Here is a 25,398-nt window from a genome sequence, read left to right as displayed (position 1 = left end):
ATCCATTTAGGAAGCTGCTGTTTTTGCTGTAGATATTCAAAGAAATATGAGAGGCACTTATAAGTCTACAGCTCTACAGCTTATGTTATCAATCACATCAGAAAGAAAAAAAAATCAGCAGCCACTCAAATTGAGAGTGCTGTGAAGTTCAATTGTCACTGAAATGTTTTGTTATTACCAAGCTGTGCAGCATGAGCAAATATACCTCTGCAGGTGAGCTATGAATGAGCAATCAACACTGCAGGCTGCAGCTTGAAGAGATAATAGCATCCAAGTATCTACAATTGTTCCTTGCACACAATTAGGCTGGGACTGTGCTAACAAATGTGAGCAACAGAAAAAAAAAAAAATTCAGACATTCTGACTTCACATTAATTAATTTTGAAGGAAATGATATGAGGTTTCCCTCTCCCAAAGCACAAGAGACAGGAACACATGGTTACAGATAACCATCGACATTCAGTCTCAAGTCTATTTGCAGGGAAATGGAAGTTGTTCTATGGTGTCAGACCACTGTTTGGCAAGAATTCTGCACAAACAGTAGTCAAGAGACTTGCTGACATCTGTCATTTTAAAAAATCAAATCTTCTGCATCCTACCGAATTCCCCAGTTCAGTGTTAAGAAAAAATCCTTTATATCCTTTAAAATATACCATTTGCAAATCCCCAGAATGTTTCACTCTTGCACACTTTCTAGAATTAATCCACTCTTTCTCAACTATTTATACATCATTTTAAGAAACGATGACCATATGGTGAATTTCACATTTGCAGGAACAGGACGTTTTTTCAAGGCTGGTAGAGAAAGCGTCTGCCAGCCTGTACCCCTTACCCAGTTACTCCAATCTCGACCTCACAGTGTACAGTTGTGCTGATGCAACTTTGTTCTAAACCAGATAAATGAAATAACTTTGGTTAAAAAGAAAACAAGCCCACCCCTTTTGGGGCGAGGTGGGCTTTTTTTTCCCCCCAAATACAACACAGATGTGAGCAAACCACAGTGATGTGGTTTACAAGAACAGCCCCTCAAAACAGTTGCATTGTTACAACCACAGCACAGGGCTCTGTATAAAAAAGTAATTCCCACATAAGTTGTTTGCAAAGGTACACCCTGATCATAATTTAAGGACTAATACCCTCTAACAATTTTAATCCTCTTGTGAACTATAAGGGGAAAGACCAGGAATGGGATGGGCAAAACCCAGAAAAGAAATCAAAGTTCACTTGCAGCAAAGCACAGCTAGACGTGAGAGTAATAAACTAAAAATGTATATAGAGGTCACCTGTCTATGGCTTTCTTTAATCAGTAGGAGGTTAAAGAAGAGTATGGTCACTGTGGTCCCTTTTAAAATGTATTTCAGAGTTCTAAACATGTATCTATCAGTCCTTTTTTGTTTCTGCAGTTTACCACATATAATCATTCACCAATACTCTTTTCAATATTTTTTTTTTTCCCCCCCTAACAGATACAACCTAGTGGTGATTTCTCACTTTTTCCTATTTGGACTGTAGGCAGGAAAGGAAAAGAACCAGAAGATACCTGAGCAAATACTGAATGCCAGAAACAGAGCAACTGTCCGTTCCCTCCCAGCTATAACACCACTGTGTGAACAGAGGGAATTCACATACCTTGTTACCTCCTGCTGCAGTCTGGAAACACTGGGCACGTAGAACATTACCCCAAAGAAAAGCAAAGGCTCATTGGCAAACTTGTCCAGCTGCTTCTTCAGAGGCTTTTCCAGTTCAACCCAGCGGGGTTGCTGGCTCTTGCTGAGAAACCAAAGGCCAAAGTAGTGTGTCTAGATAAAGAAACAAAATAGCGTCAGTTTATTTTTTTCAGCTAGACCACACACACAAACCAATGACAAATGCAAATAAGAACAGATGGCATTGTGTCAAATCTTCTATTCCCATATGCAGCATGAGAGTATTTTTTTTAATTTATTTTACTGTCCTGTGGCTTTTCGAACAGCCTTGAAGACAAATTAATATTGCAATAGACTTCATGCAGTACTATCAACTCTCTTATGTCTCCAAACGTATAATAAAGAGGTCTGTCTGAGATTATGGCACAGGTAACAAATGGTTTACAGAAAGTGCCTGGCTCAGTTTTATTTGACATGCTTACATCTGCACCTTGTGAACAGACGGCAAACACTAAGTCTCAATCAAAGCACAGAGACTTCATGAGATGAGGCCCACTGCAATCAAAGGACAAGGCAACTCTTCCAACTATAAAGAAATAATGCAGACCGATATACATATCAACAATTATCTACCAATACCAGAACCATTTTCCTGATACAGAACATAATGCTCACTTTATTAAAATATAATAATTTTAAAAAGCATTTATGAGATTAAACCCACCTCATCAGCACTGCCCAAAGATGTATGTTACGATTAACAGCAAGGACCATAACTAGAGATATGAAGAAAAGCAGCAAAAGAAACATTTGTGTTTAACAAAGGAAAAAAGCCAACCCGCGCTTGGAAATCTGACCGTAGCCCTAACTGTGAGGTTCATACCAACATTTTTCTACAATATTTCAGCTGATAGCATCAGGAGATTTCCAATGCCCTCAATACAAAATTTGACTCTGTACTAACACTGAAATGAATCAAACTGAAACAGCAAAAGGAACTTTCTGGACACCAAGCAGATGCAGGAACTGAAAGTAGGATCATTATTTCTGTAGTTTTATTTCAAAAACATTTTTGAGGCTTAATCCAACTGACTTCCTATTCAATAAAAACTTCCCAGTAGTTTCTGTGAGCTTAGATTAACCCTAAAATAAATACTTACTTTGTTATTATAATTTAACTGGACAACAATCCTTCCACAGGCAGTCACATTCTATTATACATAGCACCATATTTTAAATGAAAATACTGGAGAAAGAGTAGAAAAAAAGCCTTGTTGCCTGCCTTATAAAGCTTTCATTTGAAATTACTTTTAATCCATTCAAAAAGTTTGGCCTAGAAATTAACCATCAAGATTTTTCCAACTGAATTTCCCAGATGTTCTCACTTTCAAAAATCTCTTGTCAAAAATAAAGGCAAATAGCAACATTACACTTCGCAAAACTACCCATAACCAGCCTGTTTCACTTTGGAAAGGATACTTCTCTAAAAATCATTGCATCTACAATGACTTAGCATACAAGACGTGGCAACTAATGCAGTATTAAAAAATGTAATTGCTTGAAAATTACAACAACGCAGCAGAGGCAACATTGCTCTAACTTTTTTTTTTTTTTTTTTTATTGCTGACAGCATGCAAAATATCATATGCAAAAAACGTGAATCATAGTACAGGTGTATTTACTTTACGGTCTCGGTCTCATCATGTACATATTTCCAAGTTTGGGGAATGTCCAGACTAGCACATAGCTGAAGAGATAACTAATTCAACTTGATCCCCCAATTAAGCATGTCAAACCTTGTACACTGCTTAGTCTTTTCTCTTTAATCTTAGTTTGGTACAGTGTAGCAAGCTGGTTCCTTTTTGAAGAGAAGGCATCTCCAATGAATCCATCAATTTCAGGGCATAAATAAATCAAGAAGTCAGCGTCTCCCATAGGATAAGCTTAAAACAAAAATTCACTAATTCACTGATAGATTCCTACTCCCTATGGAGACATCGCTTGATTAGAAGTTCTTTTGGACCAGCTGACTGTGATAGTAATTAGATTAAAATGAAGGTGGGAGGACCAGTGGAGTCAGTAAAGGAAAAGAATTCACATGAGAGCAGAAAAACACACAGTGATTTCACCACCTCATAAAGGAAATCCTTTAATATAAGAACTCTTGAAAAATCAGTGCAGGGCAGCTCATCCCCAGCAAGAAACTGTGCAGATCTGTGAAAACAAATCTTCCATATTACCTTGAAAAGTAAACAGCCACATTACCTAGGACCCCAGTTTTCAGTGTCAAGTACTTTTTAAACATCTTAGCAACTGAATCGACTGCTTCAACTTGCAGTCTGAAGTCTAAAACAATTATTCAAGGGATTGGGGGTATTACAATTAAACAGCTTGAACGAGCACAGTCTCCACCACACTGAGCAGTGGGGGCTACAAAAATGTTGATTTGCTACAGTAGAAGGCTCTTAACATACCACATCCAGGAAAAAAAAAGAAAATCTGAATCACTTTCAAGCAATATGAAGCGAAGGGAATGCAAGATCTAAGCTTCTAGAGCAGAGCAGATGCAGCAGAGTGCCCCACGGCAAGCATGCATTTCACACAGCCAAAAGATGTCTGTTTTCCTGGAAAGCGGCCTCCAGAGGATCAAGCAATTACATTAAACATAGACTGTGGAGCAGAGATCAAGTCACAAATGCATGCACTTGGAAGAGATGAGCAACACAGTTATCTGAATTCTAGCTTCCAGTTGCCGGGAATTTTACTTTTTGAAAACGTTAGCATTTTGTAACTGCTCACTGGGTAGAAGGACTTCCACAACCACTACTGCAAACGCCTGAAGAGACCCCTCTACCCAAGGGACATCAGTAGTTCCTGAACACGATCAGAGGAACGTGGGACTGGAAGTAGTTGGACCTTCAAGTCCAGCGTGCTGTGACCAGCCACATGACATTGCAGATGGCCTCACAGCATCTCAGTCATGTGCTGCCATATACTCCAGCCCACAACACGTTTTTACAGCACAAACAACTCACAGATTAGATGAGGGGATAATAAAAACGTTGGAACTTTTTCATCTATAAGCAGTTGATTGAAAACAAGGTTGATTCCAGAAGCTGGTCTGTTTGTCCATCCATGCAAAGTAAACCACCAACTACACTCCAGTTTTCATGGAATAAATATCAACACCTACTCCTGGGAGGCTCTGAAGCAACACGGGCTGCTCTAGGATGTAAAATCAGCAAAGTGACACAGAAAATAAATGATGCCTTCACTTCTGGGAAACCCTTCTTCTTCTAGCCAGGGACTCTGGTGATACCCCCTGATGGTAAGCTTTTTATAACACAGAATATATGCGCTCTCATCCACTTTGTGCACAAAGAGCTTCAGTTGCTAGTGTTTTTGGCCTGCCTAATCTGCAAATGCACAAAGAGCCCTGCAAGACGAGTTTGTGTGAATTTTCTCTCAAGGTTTTAGAATTTTCCCCGCCTACCAGGCACCAACCACTTCATCCGTGGTACAAGGAGACCCGGCTCATGCTCATGTGGGAGATGCGGTTTGAACCAGAGAACCTGTGCGCCCACGTGGCACTAAGTGAAAAGGCGATCTTTGAAATACAGCAAGTCAGAAAACTGGACAGGAAAAATTGTGCTTAAAAGGCTTAGAAAGGGAAAATAAACAACAAAAAAGATATACTTGTCAGTTCAGGAGACAATGCAATCATTTTGTACTTGGTGCTAGCCATGCTCCTAAGTCCGGGGGACTTGCCTGTTTGCCTGAGTCCACACTTGCCTTTTTGCCAGGCAAAACCAGCAGGATTGTCAACACTACCAGGCTACAGACACTCACTAAACCAGCAAATCTCACTCAAAAAAATCCAGCAAGACAGACTCAGTGTTTATTAAGGCATCTGGTTAAGCAGCCAACTAAATATTTATCCTCGAGGAAGAGGCAGAGTTCCAGCTCCTCCAGGCAAAAAGCATTAAACTCTGCTGTCCTGGGGCGCTCGCTCAGAGGGAAGGCACCATTTACGGCAGCCAACTTTTCCTAGAAGGCCTCTCGTGCAAGTGCTGCCTCAACTCAGCCCCGGCTTCGCTGTCGAGACAAGTCCAACCAAGCCAACCTTTGAGGCAAGCTGGCGGCCCGATACAGGCTTCCAGTGCTGCCCACCGAGGAGGGGGAATCTTCCAAGGGGAGGAGAAAAAAAAAAAAAAAAAAAAAAAAAGGCCAGAACAGCAGCAAATGGCCAGCCCTGGGAAGTAGTCAGTGCTCAGCCTGACATCCTTCTTGCTGTGGCTGGGTTTTGCAACACTGAGCTGCTGAAGGTACCATTGTGGGATTCAGCATCCAAGAGTAAATTTGGCTAGAAGGGACCTCCTTGCCCAGCTATCTTTGCCCATCCCATTCCCTACCCAAAATAAAATAAATAATAAAAAAAACAACCCTTAAAGTACATCAGAACATCCTAAGCTCTTTAAACTTATTTTATAAAGTGAAAAGAGAACAGAACAGAGAAATGAAGTCTCACAATAGATTTGTACAGCTTATTTTGAGCAAGTTCACTCAGTTTCACTCAAAGAGAAAAATGTCATTAGGTTAAAAAAATTACAATCTGTGCACACACATACAAGATTCTAAGAGGATGTTTCCTCTCCCTTTCTCTCCCCTCCTTTTCATTTTTACATTATGTTAGCATAACAGCTCATTTCATTGGAACTGGTAACTGTTCAGCTACAAGACCTGATGCTTTATCAAAAGCTTTGCTGAAAAGGATAAAAACAGATTTTACAGGATTTACATGGCTACACTTTCTACTGACCTATTCTTGAACCCTGACTCAGTCAGGGAGGGAGCTGCATTCCCCAGAGATCAAATACAAATATGCATAATCCATTAGATACTGTTTTTCAGTTATGTGTGGTGTAATGATTGACAGTCCTTCACAACAATACATACAGTCATCTCAAACAGTTTTGCTTTTTGGCAGGGGCTTCAAACAGCTTTTTTTTGTTTTATTTCTAAGAAATCAGCTCAAGTGAAATGTATACATTCCTAGCACAAAGGGAAAAGTTGGGATACACCTGGGATTTATTTCAATATAAGAACAAATGAAAGCATCCAACAAAAATTGATTATTTTTAAGAGAACAGACATTTTTACCTGAAGCTGCATGGAGGAAACAGGATTTTAACAGTTTTGTAAGCATGGGATTTAATGAAACTTGGTTTCTGCCTTACTCGTATGCCATAGAAGTTTTTTGCTGCATTTAGGGAATTCATAAAGTCTCTTTCCAACATGGATTCTTGCAAAGCTGTTTTTCCTCCTCGACCAGTACACTTACTGGGTCTCTCTCCTCTACCTAGTTACCTAGTAGCAGAAATCTTCTAGAAATGTAGGCTTTGTGAAAACACCTTTGACCCTTTTTGTGAAATTTCCTTGGTCAGTGAATTGTAAAATTATGGAAGGCTTAGAGAGGGTTGTGAACAGTCACCAAATGATCACATTAGCCTTCTCTCCCTGCAAACCATGCCAGGAAGACTAGAAGGTCAGAATAAGAATTGAATTTAGGGTCAGAGAGAAAGGACAGCACAGAGAAATAGGCACCTCTGAGCTTGCCAGCTACAATTATTTCTTATGTGAGGAGCAGAAAGGATGCAGGGAGACTGTCTCAGGGTTGAAGAGGTAGGTAATTCTCTTCCCTCCTAAACATTTAAAGCAGCAGTAGATAGTACCAGAATCAATCATAAGAGAAGGGGAAAAAAAAAAAAAAAAGACCTTCTGTTAAAATATGCTGCACTGTTGAAATTTGAACTTAACAAAATTGGTTCAACATTGCCAAAATTCTGTTTGGAAAAAAAGCGCGGAGGGTGATGAAAGAAGGGGAAAATGTTCCAACAACATCAAAGCATTCTCTCCTGCGTTGTTAAAACATTTTTTCATCTTGAAACACAAACTTTTTGTGCTGACATTTCTTTTTACGTGACACAAACAGTTTTGAAAATGAAAGAAAACACCAAAGCAATACAAAGCCCCCATGAAATTGAATACTGACCAAAACAACTTCCTTTGCTACTCCACTGTCTGATCTCTTTCTCTGGAAAATTTTGAAACTTCAGGCTTTGTTCCACTTTGGAACAAAACGTCTTCTGAAATCACAAAATGCTTTGTGAAGAAAAATGCTAACCCACTGACAGAACTATTGTTTGCAAATGCAGGTGGACCTGCATCGAAAGCATCATTAGGCCCTACATTTCTGCTGTGCCAACTAGATAAACCCACAAGGAATACGAGGAGAATCACCTCATTCATTTCACTCCTTTCTGCAACGGAAGGAGAGGGAAAGACCTAGCCTCTATAAGGAGGCTAAAGTACCACCAACAGGAAAAAAAAATCATTTATAGTTACTAGGAACTCCTCACACCTAGAAGACTGGGGTAGTAAAAATACTTCTACTAAAATCCCCTTCTGAAAATAAATAAATCAGCACAATATTCTGACTCTGCCCTATTCCTGCCTGCACATTGCTCTGCCTATTTTGCAGACACACACAGTAAAATTACTCTCTCATTCTTTATCATTTCTGATATACTAAAATGAGTGCTTATTTTTCATCTGTACTAGCTATTTGTATTCTACCTTCCAGTTGCCACCATTACAAAAGGTCCTATATGAACAAATATAAGACTGCAAGATTAACAGAGTTCCCAGCTGTCCTTATAGAAAGCATCCCTCAGGACAGCCAGACAATATACAGCAATTCCCAGGCAATGGTTTTCAATTTGTGGTTTGCAAAAGCCTAGAAGCATGCAAGATACACATAATGAGTCCACAGAAGGTAAGTAAAGACTGTTCATTTGTGCCATGCATTGTAGAGAGCTTGAGCCCCTCTAAAAAGGGCTCAAGAGTTAAGCATTGAACTCTACAGCAAGAAAATAAAGGATTTCGGTCTTTAATAACAAAAGTCTGTGCTTCTTAACTTTTTCAGAAGTATTGGGAATGTAAAAGAAGACTCTTGGTGCTTCAGATGCCAAATATTTCAGTTAAAGAAAAGGAAGAAAAAAACATGCTCAAACTTTTACTAGTTACACTCTGGCTTGTAACACAACTACTGCCTGTTTCAGTATGTTAATAACAAGAATATAATTATGTCAAGGTGGGTATTTAAATGTCAGTGATCTCCTTCCCACTGGCATAGTTCAACAAACAGTGCCAATGAAATTAGGATAACACTCGGACAAACATGACTGCAACTTGGCCCACTAGCATCTTAATTCAGAAAGTAAGACCCATCCTTTACTAAGAAAAGAAAATTCATCTTCATATTATAAAAAGCTCTCAAATCCACAATGAAAGAGCAACAGCATGAAATCCTTGGTACTGTTCTATCTTCAGTCTTCATGCAACCAGAAAACGCTTGTCCGAGCTGCAGCTGTTGATCATATCTGGCCAGTAATATGAATAACACAATTCAAACGAACAGATTGCCTGAACTAAAAATGTGTCAAATTATAAAGTGACAGATGGTCTTTCCCGGGTTACTCTTACCTCACGTAATTCCAGCCTCTGAGCAACAGCTTCCAAGCACTCCTGCCCCGTGCTCTCCACAGAGAGGGTGCACTCGATGACATTGTTGTCCAGCAGACGGATCCGTGTCACAAAGCAGTTCTTGCTCAAGACATTGTAGCGTCTGGTCCGTCGTAGTTTCAGCCCGAAAGGCATGGCTGTTGGCCTGGAAGGTCGTCCCTTCCCTTTGCTTTTCCGAGAGTATCAGCACACTTGTTGGCTCGCCTTGAAGGCTTCTTCAATTGGCATTACTCTCCTCCAGAAATGGAGGTGGATGTCCATTCCCAGGGCAGGCTCCACAGGATTCCTGCAAAACACATACAAGTAAGTAGAGTTAAGCGTGGAATACGAGGTTCCTAAATATCAGCAGAACATAAAAAAAAAAAAGCTTAAAGGAAAAGAGCCACACTCAAACCCATAAAACACCTCCACAGACCAGATTGTCACAGACTCACTACATCTCCCCCCGAAAAAACACATTATGCAACAAAACTTTTCAAAACTTGTACCTTGCCGCTGAATTTAAAGCATGAATTTAATTGCAAAGTCATTCTACAAGAAACTCGACACAAAGAGCAACTCTACAGGGCACATACCCAGAGGTGCTAACTCTCCCACCATTCCCCCACCACAGGGGTCTATAACATAATCTTTAAGTTAAGTTTTTGGTGCCCCCAGGCCAGCTTTGAAAGCTAGCTTAAGAAGCTGAGGGATAGAAGCATTTAAAAGAGGTGCGAGTTTGAAAGAAGAAAGGCTGGCTGCAGTCAGCAGGAAATGCGGGTGCTCGGCACCTCCGAAAAATCAAACCTAGGTATGCATGTGAAAGGCAAAAAACATCCCAGTCATCACAGAGAGAGCTCCTCTGAGGCAATTCCTGACATTTTGCTCACTTCCATCTCCAAAGCAGTTCTGCATTTCACCGTTTCAGGTGGAATGAGTAACTGCAATAACTGCTGTCAGAGGCGAGGATAAAACCGAGTGGGAGGAAGAGAACACATTCTAGAAATTATTTCTAATTACTACTCCTGAAATTTATCAGGGACACATGCAAACGTTAAGCCAAAATACAAAGTAGACAGAAGAACTAAAGATAAAGAATAAGGACATCTAATAACCTATGATCCTCATCTGCAAGATCCACCTTTTTTTTTTTTTTTTTTTTTAAACTTTTTAGATAGGATCAAGTTCAAGCTAAGCCAAAATAAAGCATTTGCACTGGCATAACCAACTTCACAGTGTCACTTTCCACACGCAGGCACGAATGAAGTAAAAACAAGAAATCACTTGCTACCAAGCCTTCCTGGTTTTGTTTGAATATTCTGGAGAGAGAGATGGAGGAACGGTAACAGTGGCATTTAAAAGTCCATTTCTCTTAACAAATAATAGCGAAAACAAAAGCTAGCTCCCATTTCTTCTGAAGGGACACAACAGGAAGCACTGCCAGCAGAGTGTGCAGCATTTAGCTACCATGACATTTCGAGCAGATAGCACGCTGCCCACATGCAGCATCTGGCACAGAACCGCATGAATCAGGGTTTACCGAATGCAGTTGCTGTGGAGATTATTAGAAGCAGCCCAACTGACTACAGTGATTATCGCTATACTAGAAACATAACTATCACATGTTTGATTAAGTATATATTCCAAAGTCAGTACATCTTGGCATTTTTGACGGAGATAGGGCAAGACAAACCAAACCAAAACCACAGATAGAAAAACACAGGCAACTCCTCACTACTGAGGTGTGCAAGTACCCTGGTAATCTAATGGCTTGATGATAGAAAAGCTTATGGACTCAGAAGGGCCATGTACTATTTGACTGAAGTGCAAACGAACCTATCAAACTTGCTGCTGTACTTTATAATCTCTTGTTTCTGACTTTTGTGAGTACAGACAATTTAATATTTTCATGATTGCATGAGAGAGATGCTATACCTTGCATCACTGTAATATCAGAAGCCACCAAACACAAATTAATACATCCTCACAACAATCTGATGAGGCAGGGACATATTATCTATGATTCACAGAAGAGGAATTGAAACAAACATCAGCCAGCTTGTTCAAGATCGCTCAGGAGAATGCAGCAGATCCATGCATCAACACACAGGCCAGGCTAGTGCTTTAACCCCTAGCTATTTGGCAATTATTTTTCTTATCAACCTATGCAAAACTAGAATACAAACTTGAAAAGTGGGAAGAATGGAAGGAAATTACAAAGAATGAAGGGTGTGGAGGATTGTGGCTTATCAAGAACAGTATTCTTGTTCAGTCTCTGGCTTTGCAGATTATTGTAAGTGGGACACATGGAGAGTTTTAGCTAGCCAATTCAATTAAAAAAAGAAACTTATCTTTCATCAGTGTAAGTTGCACACATTTCCTTACAGAACATGAACCATCCTCTGTACAGTAATCGCATAGATAACAGTAGCCTAGAGGTGAAATCAATGTTAGTAAAAAATTGCCTTGTTTGACAAAATTATTTGTCTTATTTGCCTTGTTTACCAGAAAAATTGAATAATCCAACTACTGTTGGTCAGCCACTGCAGAACACTTGTGTACAGACATGCTATTCCAGAATACAGCCACCAATTCCCATGGAATGGAAATGTTAACATGGATTGCAAACGAATTTCTGTAAGTTGTATCACCAAATTTGCTTAGGTAATCAAGAGCAATATTTCCTCCTCTTTTCAAGAACCAGTAAAGTAACAATTTTTCCTGAAGTCTACCGAGGGCAATCTGCTGCCACCACTTTCTAAAGATGTAGACACATAAATAGGTTAATGGATGCACTTTGTGTAATGCAGTTTGGGTTACATTTTCATTTCACCTGCATGTACATGAAAGCCTGATGACAGCTCTTTCATATGAAATGTCACACTTGGGATGGCAAGGCTGAGACAGCCTTAACTGTCTCCATTTGGCCCAGCCTGTAATAACCATTAATTTTCAATGCAATGCATATGCCTAACTTTTCTATTTCCACACCTTCTGGATGTTGGACCAGCTTTATGTTTAGATTTTCTGTTAAGCTGACACTTTGAAAGCCTCTGTTAAGTTTTCTAAATAAGATCTCAAAGGCCCTGGCCACTCACAGATTCCTAAAGTAAACAGGGTATTTTTGCCTTGTTATGGTTGCATAATCTGAAAAGCATCAGGACTATCAATTTTTACTTGCTGCAGATGACAGAAAAAGAAGATGACTGGAAACAGAAGGATTGTGGTCTACCAGAGTGCTGAATTTTTCCACAAGTAGAGCTCTTCTCCCAAAAACTTGCCAGAAGGTTAAAGTAAGTTAACACCCACCACTCTTCAAAATGCAGAATGCAGACAAACACGCCTTCTCAATGAAAAATAATCATCACTACTGCAGCCAAGTTTCCAGGCACCATAGAGAATCTGTGCCTAGCCCTGACACATCCAGTGAAAATATGACCCCTGCTAAAAATCTTATCTTTTGGTGGCAGGCAGCGCTCTGGTACCCAGCTGGGTCCCTGCGGACTGAAGATTAGAGGACTGGAGCACCTGTCGTACGAGGACAGGCTGAGAGAACTGGTCCTGTTTAGTCTGGAAAAGAGAAGATTAGAGGGGAGACCTCATCAATGTTTACAAATATCTGAAGGGAGGGTGTCAAGAGGATGGAGCCGGTCTCTTTTCATTTGTGCCCAGCAACAGGATGAGAGGCAAGGGGCACAAACTGAAGCACAGGGGGCTCCGGCTCAGTATGAGGGGCTTTGCTGTGAGGTGACAGAGCGCTGGGGCAGGTTGCACAGAGAGGTTGTGGAGTCTCCTTCTCTGGAGATATCCAAAACTCGCCTGGATGTCATCCTGCACAGCGTTCTCTAGGTGATCCTGCTCGGCAGGGGGGCTGGACTGGGTGATCTTCAGAGGTCTCTGCCAACCGCAGCCATTTGGTGATCCTGTGACTGCATTGCCTGCATGACCTGTGTTGCATGGCCTGCTCCTGGCCATGGTACATCCATGGAGGCCATCCAGGTGTGTGGGTGCACTCAGGACTGCACACACAAGGTAATTTTCAGGTGCAGGAGTGGCCGACGGAGAGCTCTGACTGTGTGTAAGCCTTTAGCTCATTTCCATGCATACACGTTTGAGAAGACAACTCCACCCTACAAAATACTTCTTCTGAAACAGCCTGATGACAAGCATCATCTATGAACTGTGAAAATCAAAACATCTTTTCTAAAAAGCACCTACCCTAAATGCAGTTTCTTCAGCACAAAGATGAAGAGGTACCATATCTTAGCTGGTTCTTGGTAATTACTAATATCCTGTTTCAGCAAACCAAGGAAAAACTGAACAACGAGCCAACCCATTTGCTATCATAGACATTGAAATCCTATTTCCTATACTGTTTACTTCAAAAAGCCCTATGGATAAAGTTAATGGCTGTGGAACATTGGGAAGATTAAAGTCTTCAAAACAGTTTTGTCATCCCCCCCACACACGCACCTTTATAAGGCATTACAAAGGAATCAGGCCAAACCATCAGTACACAAAAAGCAAATAACTGAATTTTACACCTTCTCCAAACCTAAAAATGAAAGAAATCAGAAGTACAAAAAAAATTTCCTTCGCTCTCCTAAAGGCAGCTGGGGCTGGCTGAAGTTTCTTACTAGTAGTTTTTAAAAGGCAGACTGAAGGGACAAAGGGAAGCTGCTTGATATTTCACGAGGGAGAGGTCATATGGCAGAAGCCCCTTTGTGTAATGAACGGCACTACGTTCACTGCTCCAGTTGCACAGCATTTGCTCTCTTCCTTAAATTTATTTAAAGACGAGGAGAGAAGAGAGACTTAAAAATAATTAAGGCCAGGATAACTTGCAGGACACTTCCAAGCATGTGACTTGCTCCTCTATTACAGACTTCGTATATACTACTACTGTACTACATTCAAAGGAGTGAAAATAACCAAAACAGCATCTGATACGAAATGCACTTAAAACAGAATGCTTTCTCTCACTTCATTGGCTTTTGCATGTAATTTCTGAAACTCCAGGAAGAAAGCAATTACTGTCAAACTGCAGCCTGTATTTACTAACAGCGCCTGGCCCCCTTCCAGCATTCCTGGCACTGCAGGAGCAGCAGCACACCTCGCGCAGCTATGTAACCCTGGGCTGGGCGCGAAACCGCAGGGCTTGGTGTGCACTGCAAGGAGGGTGCGAGCCTCCGGTTTTAGGGAAGAATAAAAATAACAGCGTATGGGAGTCAGGACGTGGCACAATCCATCTCCTCACCACGTTCGCTCCACGGGAGGAAGCCTCTCCCTGTGAAACAGCCTCCTCTCACTTGGTTGCTTTCATGAGGAGGGTAGCACGCAGGTAAAATGTGCACGGAGTATTTTTGTAGCTAACAAGGAGTCTGTATCCCACCCAGTTACGGGTGACATTCCCACACAGCCTAGGAAACCCTCAGGAGTCAAATTCACCCGTGGACCGATGGAAGGGGTTTTCAACCCTTACATAATGTAAGCCTTCTGCTGAAAACCCAGTTTTCACCTACTCATTCATACAGTTCCTGGCAAAACAGGGATCTCATCCCCAGGCATTTAAATCTTTAAAAATTCTTGGGGAGATTCAAGTATTACCATAATCCGAGTAGTAAAACCGATAACATTCTCACCTTCACATTCTAGAATAGAGTCAAATTACACTTTCTTTCCTTTTTTTTTTCTCTCTTCCTTTTTTATTTTTTAAGTATCTACATCAATATCTTATCTTACACACAACTTTGAAAGCCTCTAAGCATCGAGCAATCCCCTGCTTGTGTGCATGAAGAGAGGCCAAGGAATACTTAGGACATTCAAAGCAGAAGACAACAGCTACTGTTAATATCACTGTGCATTACCAGGTACCAATACACAGTGACGAAAGATCATCTCGGCATTTCTACTTCCACAACTTCATCACAGGCTTCCCTTCCCAGTTTCACCATCAGATCCATCTTTGCTGTAACAGATTTATTTATTTATTTATTTATTTTGTATCTAAGTTGTCATATGTTTCTACTGTATCCCATTTGGGTCAGATTCTGCTTTCCGTAGTCCAAATATACTGTCTCAAGCAGCTCAACTCTAGTTCAAGACAAAAGAGTAATTCCAATTTTTACTAAGTCAAAATTCTACTTTTTCTTCTCTTTTGTTGAAATACCTGCATAAACGTTATTAGATGTATTCTTTGTTATCCCATCCTGCCCCCCTTCTATACCAACTCTTTTGGTGTAAAAACACCTTTCTTATGCACCCACAGAGCAGCTCTCTGTAGTTTGGGGACATCAAAGCCCAGTAGGCAGACGCATAATTACTCTTTTGCATCAAGGTGCACAAGTACCAAGTATTTTTGAGGAGGGCACTAAGTCAGTGTCCAACAGTCTCTACCACAGAAGTGATGTGAGCTTCCAACTATACACTAGCACCTTGCCCATTACTTCCTCACTCATTGCTCCAGACTGCTGTCAACAGGTCTTTCTAATGCAACTATTGATGAAGGTCTCTGAGTTACTGCACGCAGTCAAGACAGGAGCTGATCTGTATGAAGTATCTAAATGGCACATGGGTTGCCACTGCAGTCAGCCTTAATCCATAGGAACATCAGTAACGAAGCTGGAACTTTTACCGCTCACAGGTACACCTTGCAGAACTTTCTGCTGCATTAAACAGAGCAAAAAAGTCCAAGGCACGCACACACCACCAGCCCCAGCAGCTTTCCCTCCCCAGGAGGGATCGCCGCCCAGCTGCCCCTGCCAGGCGCTTGCCACAGCTCCACGGCGGAGCTCTGCGGCAGCAGGGCGCAGCTCCGCAGGGTACAGCAGTTAACCACTCGCAACCTTCTCGCACCTCACCTATGTTGTTGCAAGACCTCAAATTAGAAGCAGCCAGGAATGATTGGTGCCTCGATGGCACCTGTCCAAGGCTGCAGTTTTTTACTGGAGGTAAAAAACTCACCTAAGAGCTCACCACTGCCAGGAATGGGAGGAAGGAAAGTGCTGCTCCTTTTTTTTTTCCTCCCCTCCCTAATTTCAGAGCAAACAGCCACAGCTGGTCTGCTGCCAGCTCTGGAAGTCTGCTGGGACCTCCTCCTGGTCGAGCCACTTCATCTCCCCAGTCTGCTAAAAGAATAGGGTCATATTTGGCTCCGTCAGTCAGTTAAACCAGCTCACGGCTGAGTCCACCATGAGCAGCCCACCTGGCACAGGGAAGAAAGCCGCAACGCACTGCTCAGAAAAGGAAGAACAAGAGCAAGACTAGCCAGGCAGTTTGTGAAATCACAGCCCCAGGAAAGCTTCAGGTGCCAGTAGGCAGGGAAACAGCCACACTAGATGGCCACTCTTCCCTGTATGGCAGCACTGTGCTAGAATCAAAGTTACTTTACCTGGAATGGCAAATTGACTCAAAATACACCTATTTTTATTTTTCATTTTTTCGAAAACATATCAACTTATTCTGGAACTGAATGCCTGTAAGAATATAGTCAAGATTACAAGGTCTGGATGGAACACTCCTATTTTTAAGGAAGGAGAAAGGAGGACCCAGGGAACTACAGAGAAGTGAGCCTTGCCTCTGTGCCTGGCAAGATCATGGAAGAGATCCTCCTGGAGGCAGTGTCGGGGCACATGCAAGACAAGGAGGTGATCCGAAACAGTCATCATGGCTTCACCAAGGGCAAATCGTGCCTGATCAACCTGGTGGCTTTCTGTGATGGAGTGACTGCATCAGTTGACAAGGGAAGACCAACTGATGTTATCTACCTGGACTTCTGCAAGGCCTTTGACACGGTCCCACATGACATCCTGGTCTCCAAATTGGAGAGAGATGGATTTGATGGGTAGATCATTCAGTGGATAAGGATTTGGCTTGAAGGTTGCACCCAGAGAGTGGTGGTCAATGGCTCTACGTCCAAGTGGAGGCTGGTGACGAGTGGTGTCCCTCAGGGATCTGTCCTGGGACTGGTGATATTCAATATCTTTATCAATGACTTAGACAGATTGAGCGCACCCTCAACAAGTTTGCAGATGACACCAAGCTGAGTGGTGCTGTCGTTACAACAGAAGGAAGGGATGCTATCCAAAGGGACCTGGACAGGCTTGAGAAGTAGGTCCATGTGAGCATAATGAGGTTCAACTAGGCCAAGTGCAAGGTGCTGCACATGGGACAGGGCAATCCCAGACAGGAGCACAGACTGGGAGAAGAACTCACTGAGAGCAGCCCTGCAGAGAAGGACTTGGGGGTTCAAAGATCAGCAAAAGCTAACTGCTGCTAGCAAATTCAACTGTTCAGAATAAATTACTTTCAACTGACTTAAAATTTCTCAGAAGATTTGTCCAGATTATTCGCTTTTTGTTTGTATTTTACTCCACCAATTACGTTCACTAGCAACATTTACAGGCACCATTCATTTTTTCTTTCACATAGTCACCTTTATCATGGGTTTCAACTCTTTCAGGCTGACTAAAGCTACAGTGATTATAAGAGATTACATTTCCTGCTAAATGTGATTGATAGGCATGCAAAAACATAAAAACAGCGAAGGATATGCCTAGTAAAAAAACAGGAAATTTTCTTAGTGTTTTCATTATTCTTTCATGTTACAAAGACGTAAGTAAAACCACAAATAAACGTTCTAAATACATGATAACACGAAGAGCAGAAGTGGTAATTCCAATAGAGGTTAAGTAACTGAATCAGGTGTGGAGTGAAGTTGTACACACTCGTACATTCAGACTAATTAAATGTGCACTAGTACACACTGGTGTCAGCTGCTCTGTAATTTCAAACAATGCAATAAAAAGTTTGTTAGAAATATTAACACAAAAAAAACCACACAACTTCAGACATCACTTTTCCTGCTTTGATGAATGCTGGACAAAAAAATACCTACTTTCATGAGCTGGATTTTGTCTCATTTCTGTACCAGAATTTTGCTAGGGGACCGCAGCAGAGCACTTCAAGGCTAGGCAGCTGAACAGCCACAACACCTGTGAGCCCACAAGGGTCCTGTGATCCAGACAAGCCCAGCAGCTGTCTGGCTGGACGGACTCACACAGTGCTGCACTCTGCTGAGACCCTGCAGGATGCAGCCTTACCTCTAGCGCAGCACTCCTGAATGCAACAGGGCTGGCTCCAGACGTAGGCCGGCTTCAGGAGTTGCCAGCACGTGCCTCTCTGCACCGCAGTCCCAGCATCTCATGCTGTGGGATTAGCTCAGGGCTCTCTGCTCCCAGTACCAGGACTGAAGTGCAGGCATCAAGCAGCAGCCCCTGAATACCCATGCTCTCCGCTCTCTGAACCCAGCACCTTATCGACTCCCCCTCTCTCTCTTTTTCAGGTCACGGCCTGAATTGAAATAAGAATATATGGTCCTACGCATGCGCTTAGAGGTGTGATATTTTTGCTCCTCCTTTCTTCTGATTTACACAGCCGAGTTTCTAAAAATTTACACTCAAGCAGAATAAAGGCAGTAGTCATGACAGTATACCTCCCACTCTCCTTTGTTTCCTTTAACATATATATACTTGGAAGGTTACGAAGTCTTTCAGATGAAAGAAAGTTGGGAAAGCCTGGGTTAGAAATACAGATTTCCGAAGTGCTTCAGACTACATGTAACTTTAAAGAACACTAAAGTCAAAAAAGATGCCTAGTTAACACATCAAGATCACAACATAGCAGGCTCTTCAGCCCACCGGGAAAGAAAATATTTTCTTAAAACCCCATTTTGTAAAACCTGAAGAATCGCATGTACAACTGGGGAAGAGGGTTAAGACCAGCAAGAAACATTCAACATGTAACAAATCAAATGTAAATAGCACAGTGGCCCCTCTAAACCACAAATCTGCCCTCTTCCTTCAGGGACTGAGACCCAGTGCTCTCCCCACTGATGCCAGTAACCAGGCTCTGCCATCGAGTGAAGCAAGACCCGTACCTGCAGGCTTACAGTAAGAATAAAGCTCTGTCCAGTTTCTTGAAGTTCATAGCAATGGTCTACTTCCTGGAAGAGGCTCAATGGATCCCATTCAGATATTAGGTAATGGACTGGAATGATGTGAGGGGGGACATGTGGCTGCAGGTAACCAATGAGAGACAGATCTGATGGGGGGCATAAAGAGGAAAGGGAGGAGAGGGATGATAATAATAAAATATATGAAAAATCACGCACACTGCACATCCTAACCTACAAGTGGGCACATTTAGTTACATAAGAAGATATTTGATGTCAGATCACAACACGAACTTTTGAACTTGCATAGAAAAAAGCATCTCTGCTACTCAATGTATTAAAAAAAATCACTGCTACAAAATGTTGAAAAAATGCCTTCAAGTTTTATCAAAGAAGGATTATATTGTGGGCACATGCATGAAGAAAGTATATCTGTTATCTTTGCTGAATATAGGCCCTGATGTAAATCACGCAGCCAGGGCCTATGAATAACTGCATTTGTTTCAACAGCAAAACAGAAAAACACCTCATCTGAAATACAGAATAGCTGCCGGATATGAGCTAATTGTACTTCTCTTTCTGTATTAAAGGATTATTTTCCAGTGCCCGCTGTGTGGGCTTAAACACTGGCCTAAAACAGTCAAAATACTTACGAGTAAGATTTATGGCCAAAATGGGGGCTTTCTTTGAAGCGGGTGACTTCTCTGACCAGCATCTCAGAATTACAAGGCTTCAAAGGGACCTCTCTCTGTGAGCAGCCCTCTATGGCTTTCCTTCATCTCTTCTGCACATCACATTGATAAACAGTATTTGAAAAAAATTACCTGGGTACCACAGAGTTGGATGGCACATAGGAACTGAAATATTACTAACAACAGATGCCATGTTTTTTTCCTAACAATTTTAAACAGGGAAACTCGTATGCTTCAAGTACCACACAGGCCCATCAACGTGAACCCTTCACCACTAGTATGTTTTGCAAAAGCTTTCAATGGACCTTGGGAGAAAGGTTACAAATTTACTTCCACAGCATTTCATTACACACTGCTACTGCATTTACAGCGAACGGAATCGTACAAGCTGTAATCCCATATTGTTTCCTCGTAAAGAAGTGTAATCTTCTTTTTTAGTTATAAAAGTATTATAATAGATAAGTTTAGTTTATTTCCTGTAACATATTATTCCTCATTAATTCTAATTAACAAAAACAGCTTTGTACAGAAGGCTAGTAAAATTATTTTATTATTATTTTTGGAGGATAAAATACAAGTTGCAGCTTGATATACAAAACCACTGAGGTAAGTTCTAAAACCTGTGGCATGTCATCCTTTCTCATATTTTGTAATACTGCTTCAATAAATGCTTTACCACCCTTCCCCATAAGTCTGTCTGGGCCTATTTGCCCTTTGCATATGATGATAACCTCAAATATGATTCAAAATAAAGTTATCAGCTCTTAATGAGATTAAAGCCTAATTCTTATTAACTGACCCTATTAAAGAAGGTAGTTGCTTTGGAACAGTTCAGAGGGGAAAAATGTTTTGCAGAAACTTTTACTAGGTCATGAGTTGAAAAGAAATTCTTCTTTAAAGTGAAACAGCTTTATTCCTTGCTCTGGTTAATCCATTTTTGTATTAGCATTCTAACATATGACTGGAGCAAGATAGGGCCAAAACTGACTTGTAAATTCGTGACCTTCCTGAGCTCACAAAATAGACTTATATATAAAAGTAGAGAAAGACACAAAAATTAACATCTAACATCACCTTATTTTACTGCTCTTTTCAAGCAACTCAGATTTAAAACAGAAGTTAGTCTGACTTTCAGCTCTCATATGAAAAATAGGAAAGTTACTCCAAATTTAAGCTGCACAATTTATGAAAGGAATTTGCACAGGAAAAAAAAAACAAAACCACACAACTTCCACAAAATCAGAACATCTCCATGAACACAGGTAGGTGTACTTGTTGTACATGCATATCACAGTTGCATAAATAGGTCTTTGATACATTGTAGTGGTCTTCGAAGTGCTACTGAATGCAAGCAAAGAAAAATACTGTATTAGTACACAATTTTATTTTTCTTATAACTAAGTACCAGTTATAAGAAGGTGGAGATGAAGAAAAAGTGGTTTAACAAGCTCTCTGTACTTATCCTGTTCTCAGGCTTGTAGAAGCTTACGGAGAACAGGTATCCCTGTCATTTACACTGGGTATTAACTGGAGCTCCACGAGAAGCAAGAGAAGAAACAAGGAACAAACCCAAAACAAGCAAAGAAAGCCCATGTGATATGGCCCTTCCTGTAATTCTGTCTCTGGTTAGCAAGCTGGAAGCATCTCATTTCTTTCACTTGAAGCCTGACACTCACATTCCTCTGCAGCTTACCGTGGTTGGGAAGGAGACAGAAGTGCTCCCCACCACGTGTGTGTGAGCTGGGATTCCACCCGTGCTTTTGATGACTGCTGAAGTTTATCATTTCTGTTTGCCGTGACAAGGCTCTGAGATCAATTTGCCAAGAAGTAAGTGGTCCGCTACTCCCCCCCGCCCCCTCTTAAACTTAGTTTTATTTTTATCAAATGATTAGCTGTGCTTTTGAAAGAGTTGCTAAGGACCAAAGGACCACGGGGCAATTACTTAGTGAGCTGATGCCAGGGGTGAAGTGACAGATAAAGCCGCTACCAAGACCATGCAGAGCAAGGAATGAGAAACTCCCACAAATCATTGGCAATCCCCACGCAGTGTGATTCAGCTTGGAGGCAGCCCCAGATCTGTTCTTCCCACTTGACACCAACTGACTGCAATGAAAACACAAAATCTGACTCAAGGCCCTCAGTGCTCCAAGTTCACACTAGATCTACTTAAGGGGGGGGGGGGAGAGGAAGGGTGGACAAGAAGTCAAGTCCACCACATAGCAGACACTATGAAGAAGCAGCATTGCCTTCCTTTACGGGGCCTTGTGAGGGAGCCCAGCCCTGCCAGGACAGCACCATTACGCTCCCTTTCTGCTAAAGGCGGCCAGGCCACAGCTGGGCACGGCTCAGCCCCTCAGCCCACAGGGGGGCTGTAGGAGACACAAGAGGCTCAGCTGACTCGTTTTCAGGGGGAATAGGATCACTGGGAAGAGTCCAAAGCACTCAAACTGGAGCTAGATGATCTCTAGGGTCCCTTCAGACACAAGCGATTCTACGAGTCTATGATTCTACCCTTGTGAAAGGAAGCACAGCTCGTATCTTCCCCAGCCACCCCCCACGCTGCTGAACACAGGACAGTCAGCCCAAAAGTATTCTCAGTGCCTAAATATAACACAGGCATTCACGCAGCATGAATAGGAGAATCCTTCTGAAGGGCCATCTCCAAAACAACCTCCATTTTTAAGTCAGATTCAAGTTCAAAGTCAAATACTGACATGTCAAATTCAGGATATCCTTGTAAGAATAATTAATTTATTGTTATTATACCCATCTATTTTTATAAAGTTTCTAAAAGCAACAAACATGAACTACTCATATAGCCTTGCGTTTCTCAGCCCCAAACCAAGAAGATTTGATGGAATACTATCACAGTACTATGGGATACACCATAACAGCAGTTTTCATTGCTTTGGGGGTGTGTACTCAGTGGCTGCCAAGCTGCTACATTCCTTCAGTCTTTTGTTTTGTTTTAGGCTTTGATATATAAACTTGTCAGAGTAAAATATACCTGGCCCTTAATAATACAGCTTATGCCAAAAATAATATAAATCTATAAAAATCACAAAGCCTAGAATTCAACTGGGAAGAGAATACTGCAAAATATTCAAGTTTATAAAAAAAATCATGACTCCATCAAGAAGGAGGGAGAAAAAAAAGACAGATTTGAAGAAAAGTTAACAGGTAAAAAAATAAATGACAATAACAAAACAAACAAACAAAAACACAGACAGAGGATTGAGAGGGAATCCCAAAAGGTCACAAAAATAAAACCTAAAAGACAGTACAAGAATCCCGTTTCTTGTGTTGATCCTCCTACTCCATCAGGTGTTCTGACAGAGGAAATCAAAAATTGTTAATTTGCAAACAAAGTGTTTCTTGGGGCCATTAAACACCATACTAGGCAAGGATGCATTCCTCTTTCTAACCACTTAATCCCACCTGAACAATCAGCTGCTGCAGGACATAGCACGAGCTGTTCGCTGCTGTTCGAAGTTGTAATTCAGCTACGCCATAAACAGCTCTTCAGCAGTTCAACTCTTAGGAGAGACAGGTATCTCGAGCCCTTCCTGGAGCAAGCCTATGCCAGCTTGGAAGACAGCATCGATATACTAGCTACTTACAACAGTCAAGTTTCACAATCCTTTGTTACTAGCTCTGAACACTCAAGTAAACCCATCCCAAAGGGGTGGTAGGATGTACACCCTGGCAGATACACATCCTGACAGTGACAAGGGCCGTGCAAATCTTTTGCCATGGTTTCACAAATGAAAATAAAGACAGCCACAAGACCAGGTTCACACTGCATGATCCTTCTTCAGGCCATTTGGCTAAATATTATTTTGCCTGCTAGTAAGACCCACGCAGCACCTCTCCTCATCATGAGTTATGAAAGCATTCAGCTTTACAGGAAGAAAAACAAACTTTTTGAATTATGGCAGGTATTTGCTTGCTAAAGCAGGACAAAAAGCCCACCACTTTGGCATAAAGTAGAGAAAGAGTAGGGAGAAAACAATATGGTTGCCAAAAATAACCAGAGAACTTAGAGAAAAGGTTTTCTTCAGTGCAGATAGGAAAGGGCAAAAAACTTTCCAAATGGCCAATTTGTACAAGTTTCAAAAGCATTCTTAAGAAGTAATCAGTGGGTAGAATGAATCCCATGTAATTTACTTAATTTAGACCAGATTCTTCTCCTTAACTCTGTTGCCTATCCAGGCTGCACTTTTTTCCCTCCACTCATCTACTTTCCCCACCCCCCCCTTTCTTACAGAGCTAGTAAAAAGAAGCCCCGATTCATCTGTCTACTGAACAAACAAAAAGAAAATTCCCCAAAATCTGGGACTCGCATAACCAATACGAAAACAAAGCTAGAAACCTCCTCAACCTAATTTATCTTCTAGCTCTTTCAGTACAGAGGTCCAACATAACAACTAATTACCCATTTTCAAAGGTCAGGCTAATCCACGTATGTGGGTTATTATTCAGTGACCAAGAGCACAATTATGCCACTCCATGACAATAACTTTACATTAGCATATTGCTGCTATCAAATCCTGCAGGTTCATTTCTGTTCCTCTGGTACCTCAGAGGTGAGAATGATGTATTTGTGTACAGATGAGCAAAGCCTTACAGTTGCTTCAGCAAGTTAACAAGGCAAAGTAGCTTGTTCTGGAACCAAGGCTGCCGGCCACAACAGACACCAAATAGCCTGCTGATCTCTCACTTGTTTTTTCCTTCGGTTTTTACACATCATAGGTATTTAGAAAACAAAGAACTATTTTTATAGCCAAAAAAGCAATAACATATTACATGACTTCACACCACTACAGTATTTTCATTGGTCAAAGCTACTGGTGGGGTCTTAAGAAGTTAGACACAAGAAAAGATTGTCTGGGATCTTGCGAACTGAAGGGAAACGTCCAGGCAAGAACACCTACATTGTGTGTGTACAAATGGTCCATGTACTTGAGAAAGTTTGAACATGCTCTTTTAGCTAGAGAAACAAAACAGGAACAACAATAAAAAATTCTCAAGTGGTATTAAAGTTACATGCCTTTGTAGCATCCCCTATATCACTGTCTCCCCTTTGCATGGTGGTACCCTGTACATCGCACAATGAAAAGAGAGGAAGAGTCTGGCTAAAGACATTAGTATAAACCTGCTTTTGTAAGTATTGTTTTCCTTCTACAGAAGGAAGAGTGAAACAGTCCATGTAACATTTTATTCTCCTGTAAACGAAGAATACCACTTGTAGACTTCCTGTATGGAAAAGAAAAGTGCATTCCACTACGCAATTTAAACTGCCAAGTTGAAACAGAAAAATATTATATGTATCCATGGATATCTAAATTTAGAAAGACAAACAGTTCTCCTGCCGCAATGGGGGGTGGAGAAGATGGCAAGAAAAATTGTTATTATAAGTCATACAGAAAGGAACTATGACAGTGCATGACGTGCGCAGGAGGTATGGACTGAGTTGGGCAAGTTCCCATGAGGGAAACAAGGCTTCTGTAAGCTCTGCATCTGAAATGGCCTGACTAAAAAGGCA

The 25,398-nt window shown here is 41.4% G+C and overlaps 1 protein-coding gene and 1 long non-coding RNA gene across 7 annotated transcripts in view; one reads left to right on the top strand and one right to left on the bottom strand.

Moving 5' to 3' along the window:
• PTPN14 (protein tyrosine phosphatase non-receptor type 14) overlaps window positions 1-25,398 on the bottom strand; it is a 116,311-nt gene that overhangs the window by 65,338 nt on the left and 25,575 nt on the right. For all 6 annotated transcript variants that reach the window (XM_040554224.1, XM_040554223.1, XM_040554222.1 and 3 more), the window contains 2 exons: window positions 9,192-9,516; window positions 1,630-1,799 (listed from right to left, as the gene is read on the bottom strand). In XM_040554224.1, coding sequence (XP_040410158.1) covers window positions 1,630-1,799; window positions 9,192-9,365 — 344 coding nt within the window. In that variant the 5' untranslated portion in view covers window positions 9,366-9,516. The remainder of the gene's footprint in view (window positions 1-1,629; window positions 1,800-9,191; window positions 9,517-25,398) is intronic.
• LOC121068738 lies at window positions 1,682-23,852 on the top strand. The gene is made up of 3 exons (XR_005819069.1): window positions 1,682-1,825; window positions 17,103-17,104; window positions 23,841-23,852. It is a non-coding gene; the product is annotated as an uncharacterized LOC121068738 (long non-coding RNA).

Source organism: Cygnus olor, chromosome 3, assembly GCF_009769625.2.
Source record: "Cygnus olor isolate bCygOlo1 chromosome 3, bCygOlo1.pri.v2, whole genome shotgun sequence".
Classification (NCBI taxonomy): domain Eukaryota; kingdom Metazoa; phylum Chordata; class Aves; order Anseriformes; family Anatidae; genus Cygnus; species Cygnus olor.
Note: the sequence above shows the minus strand (reverse complement) of the source record. Positions and strands in the feature narration are given on the sequence as shown.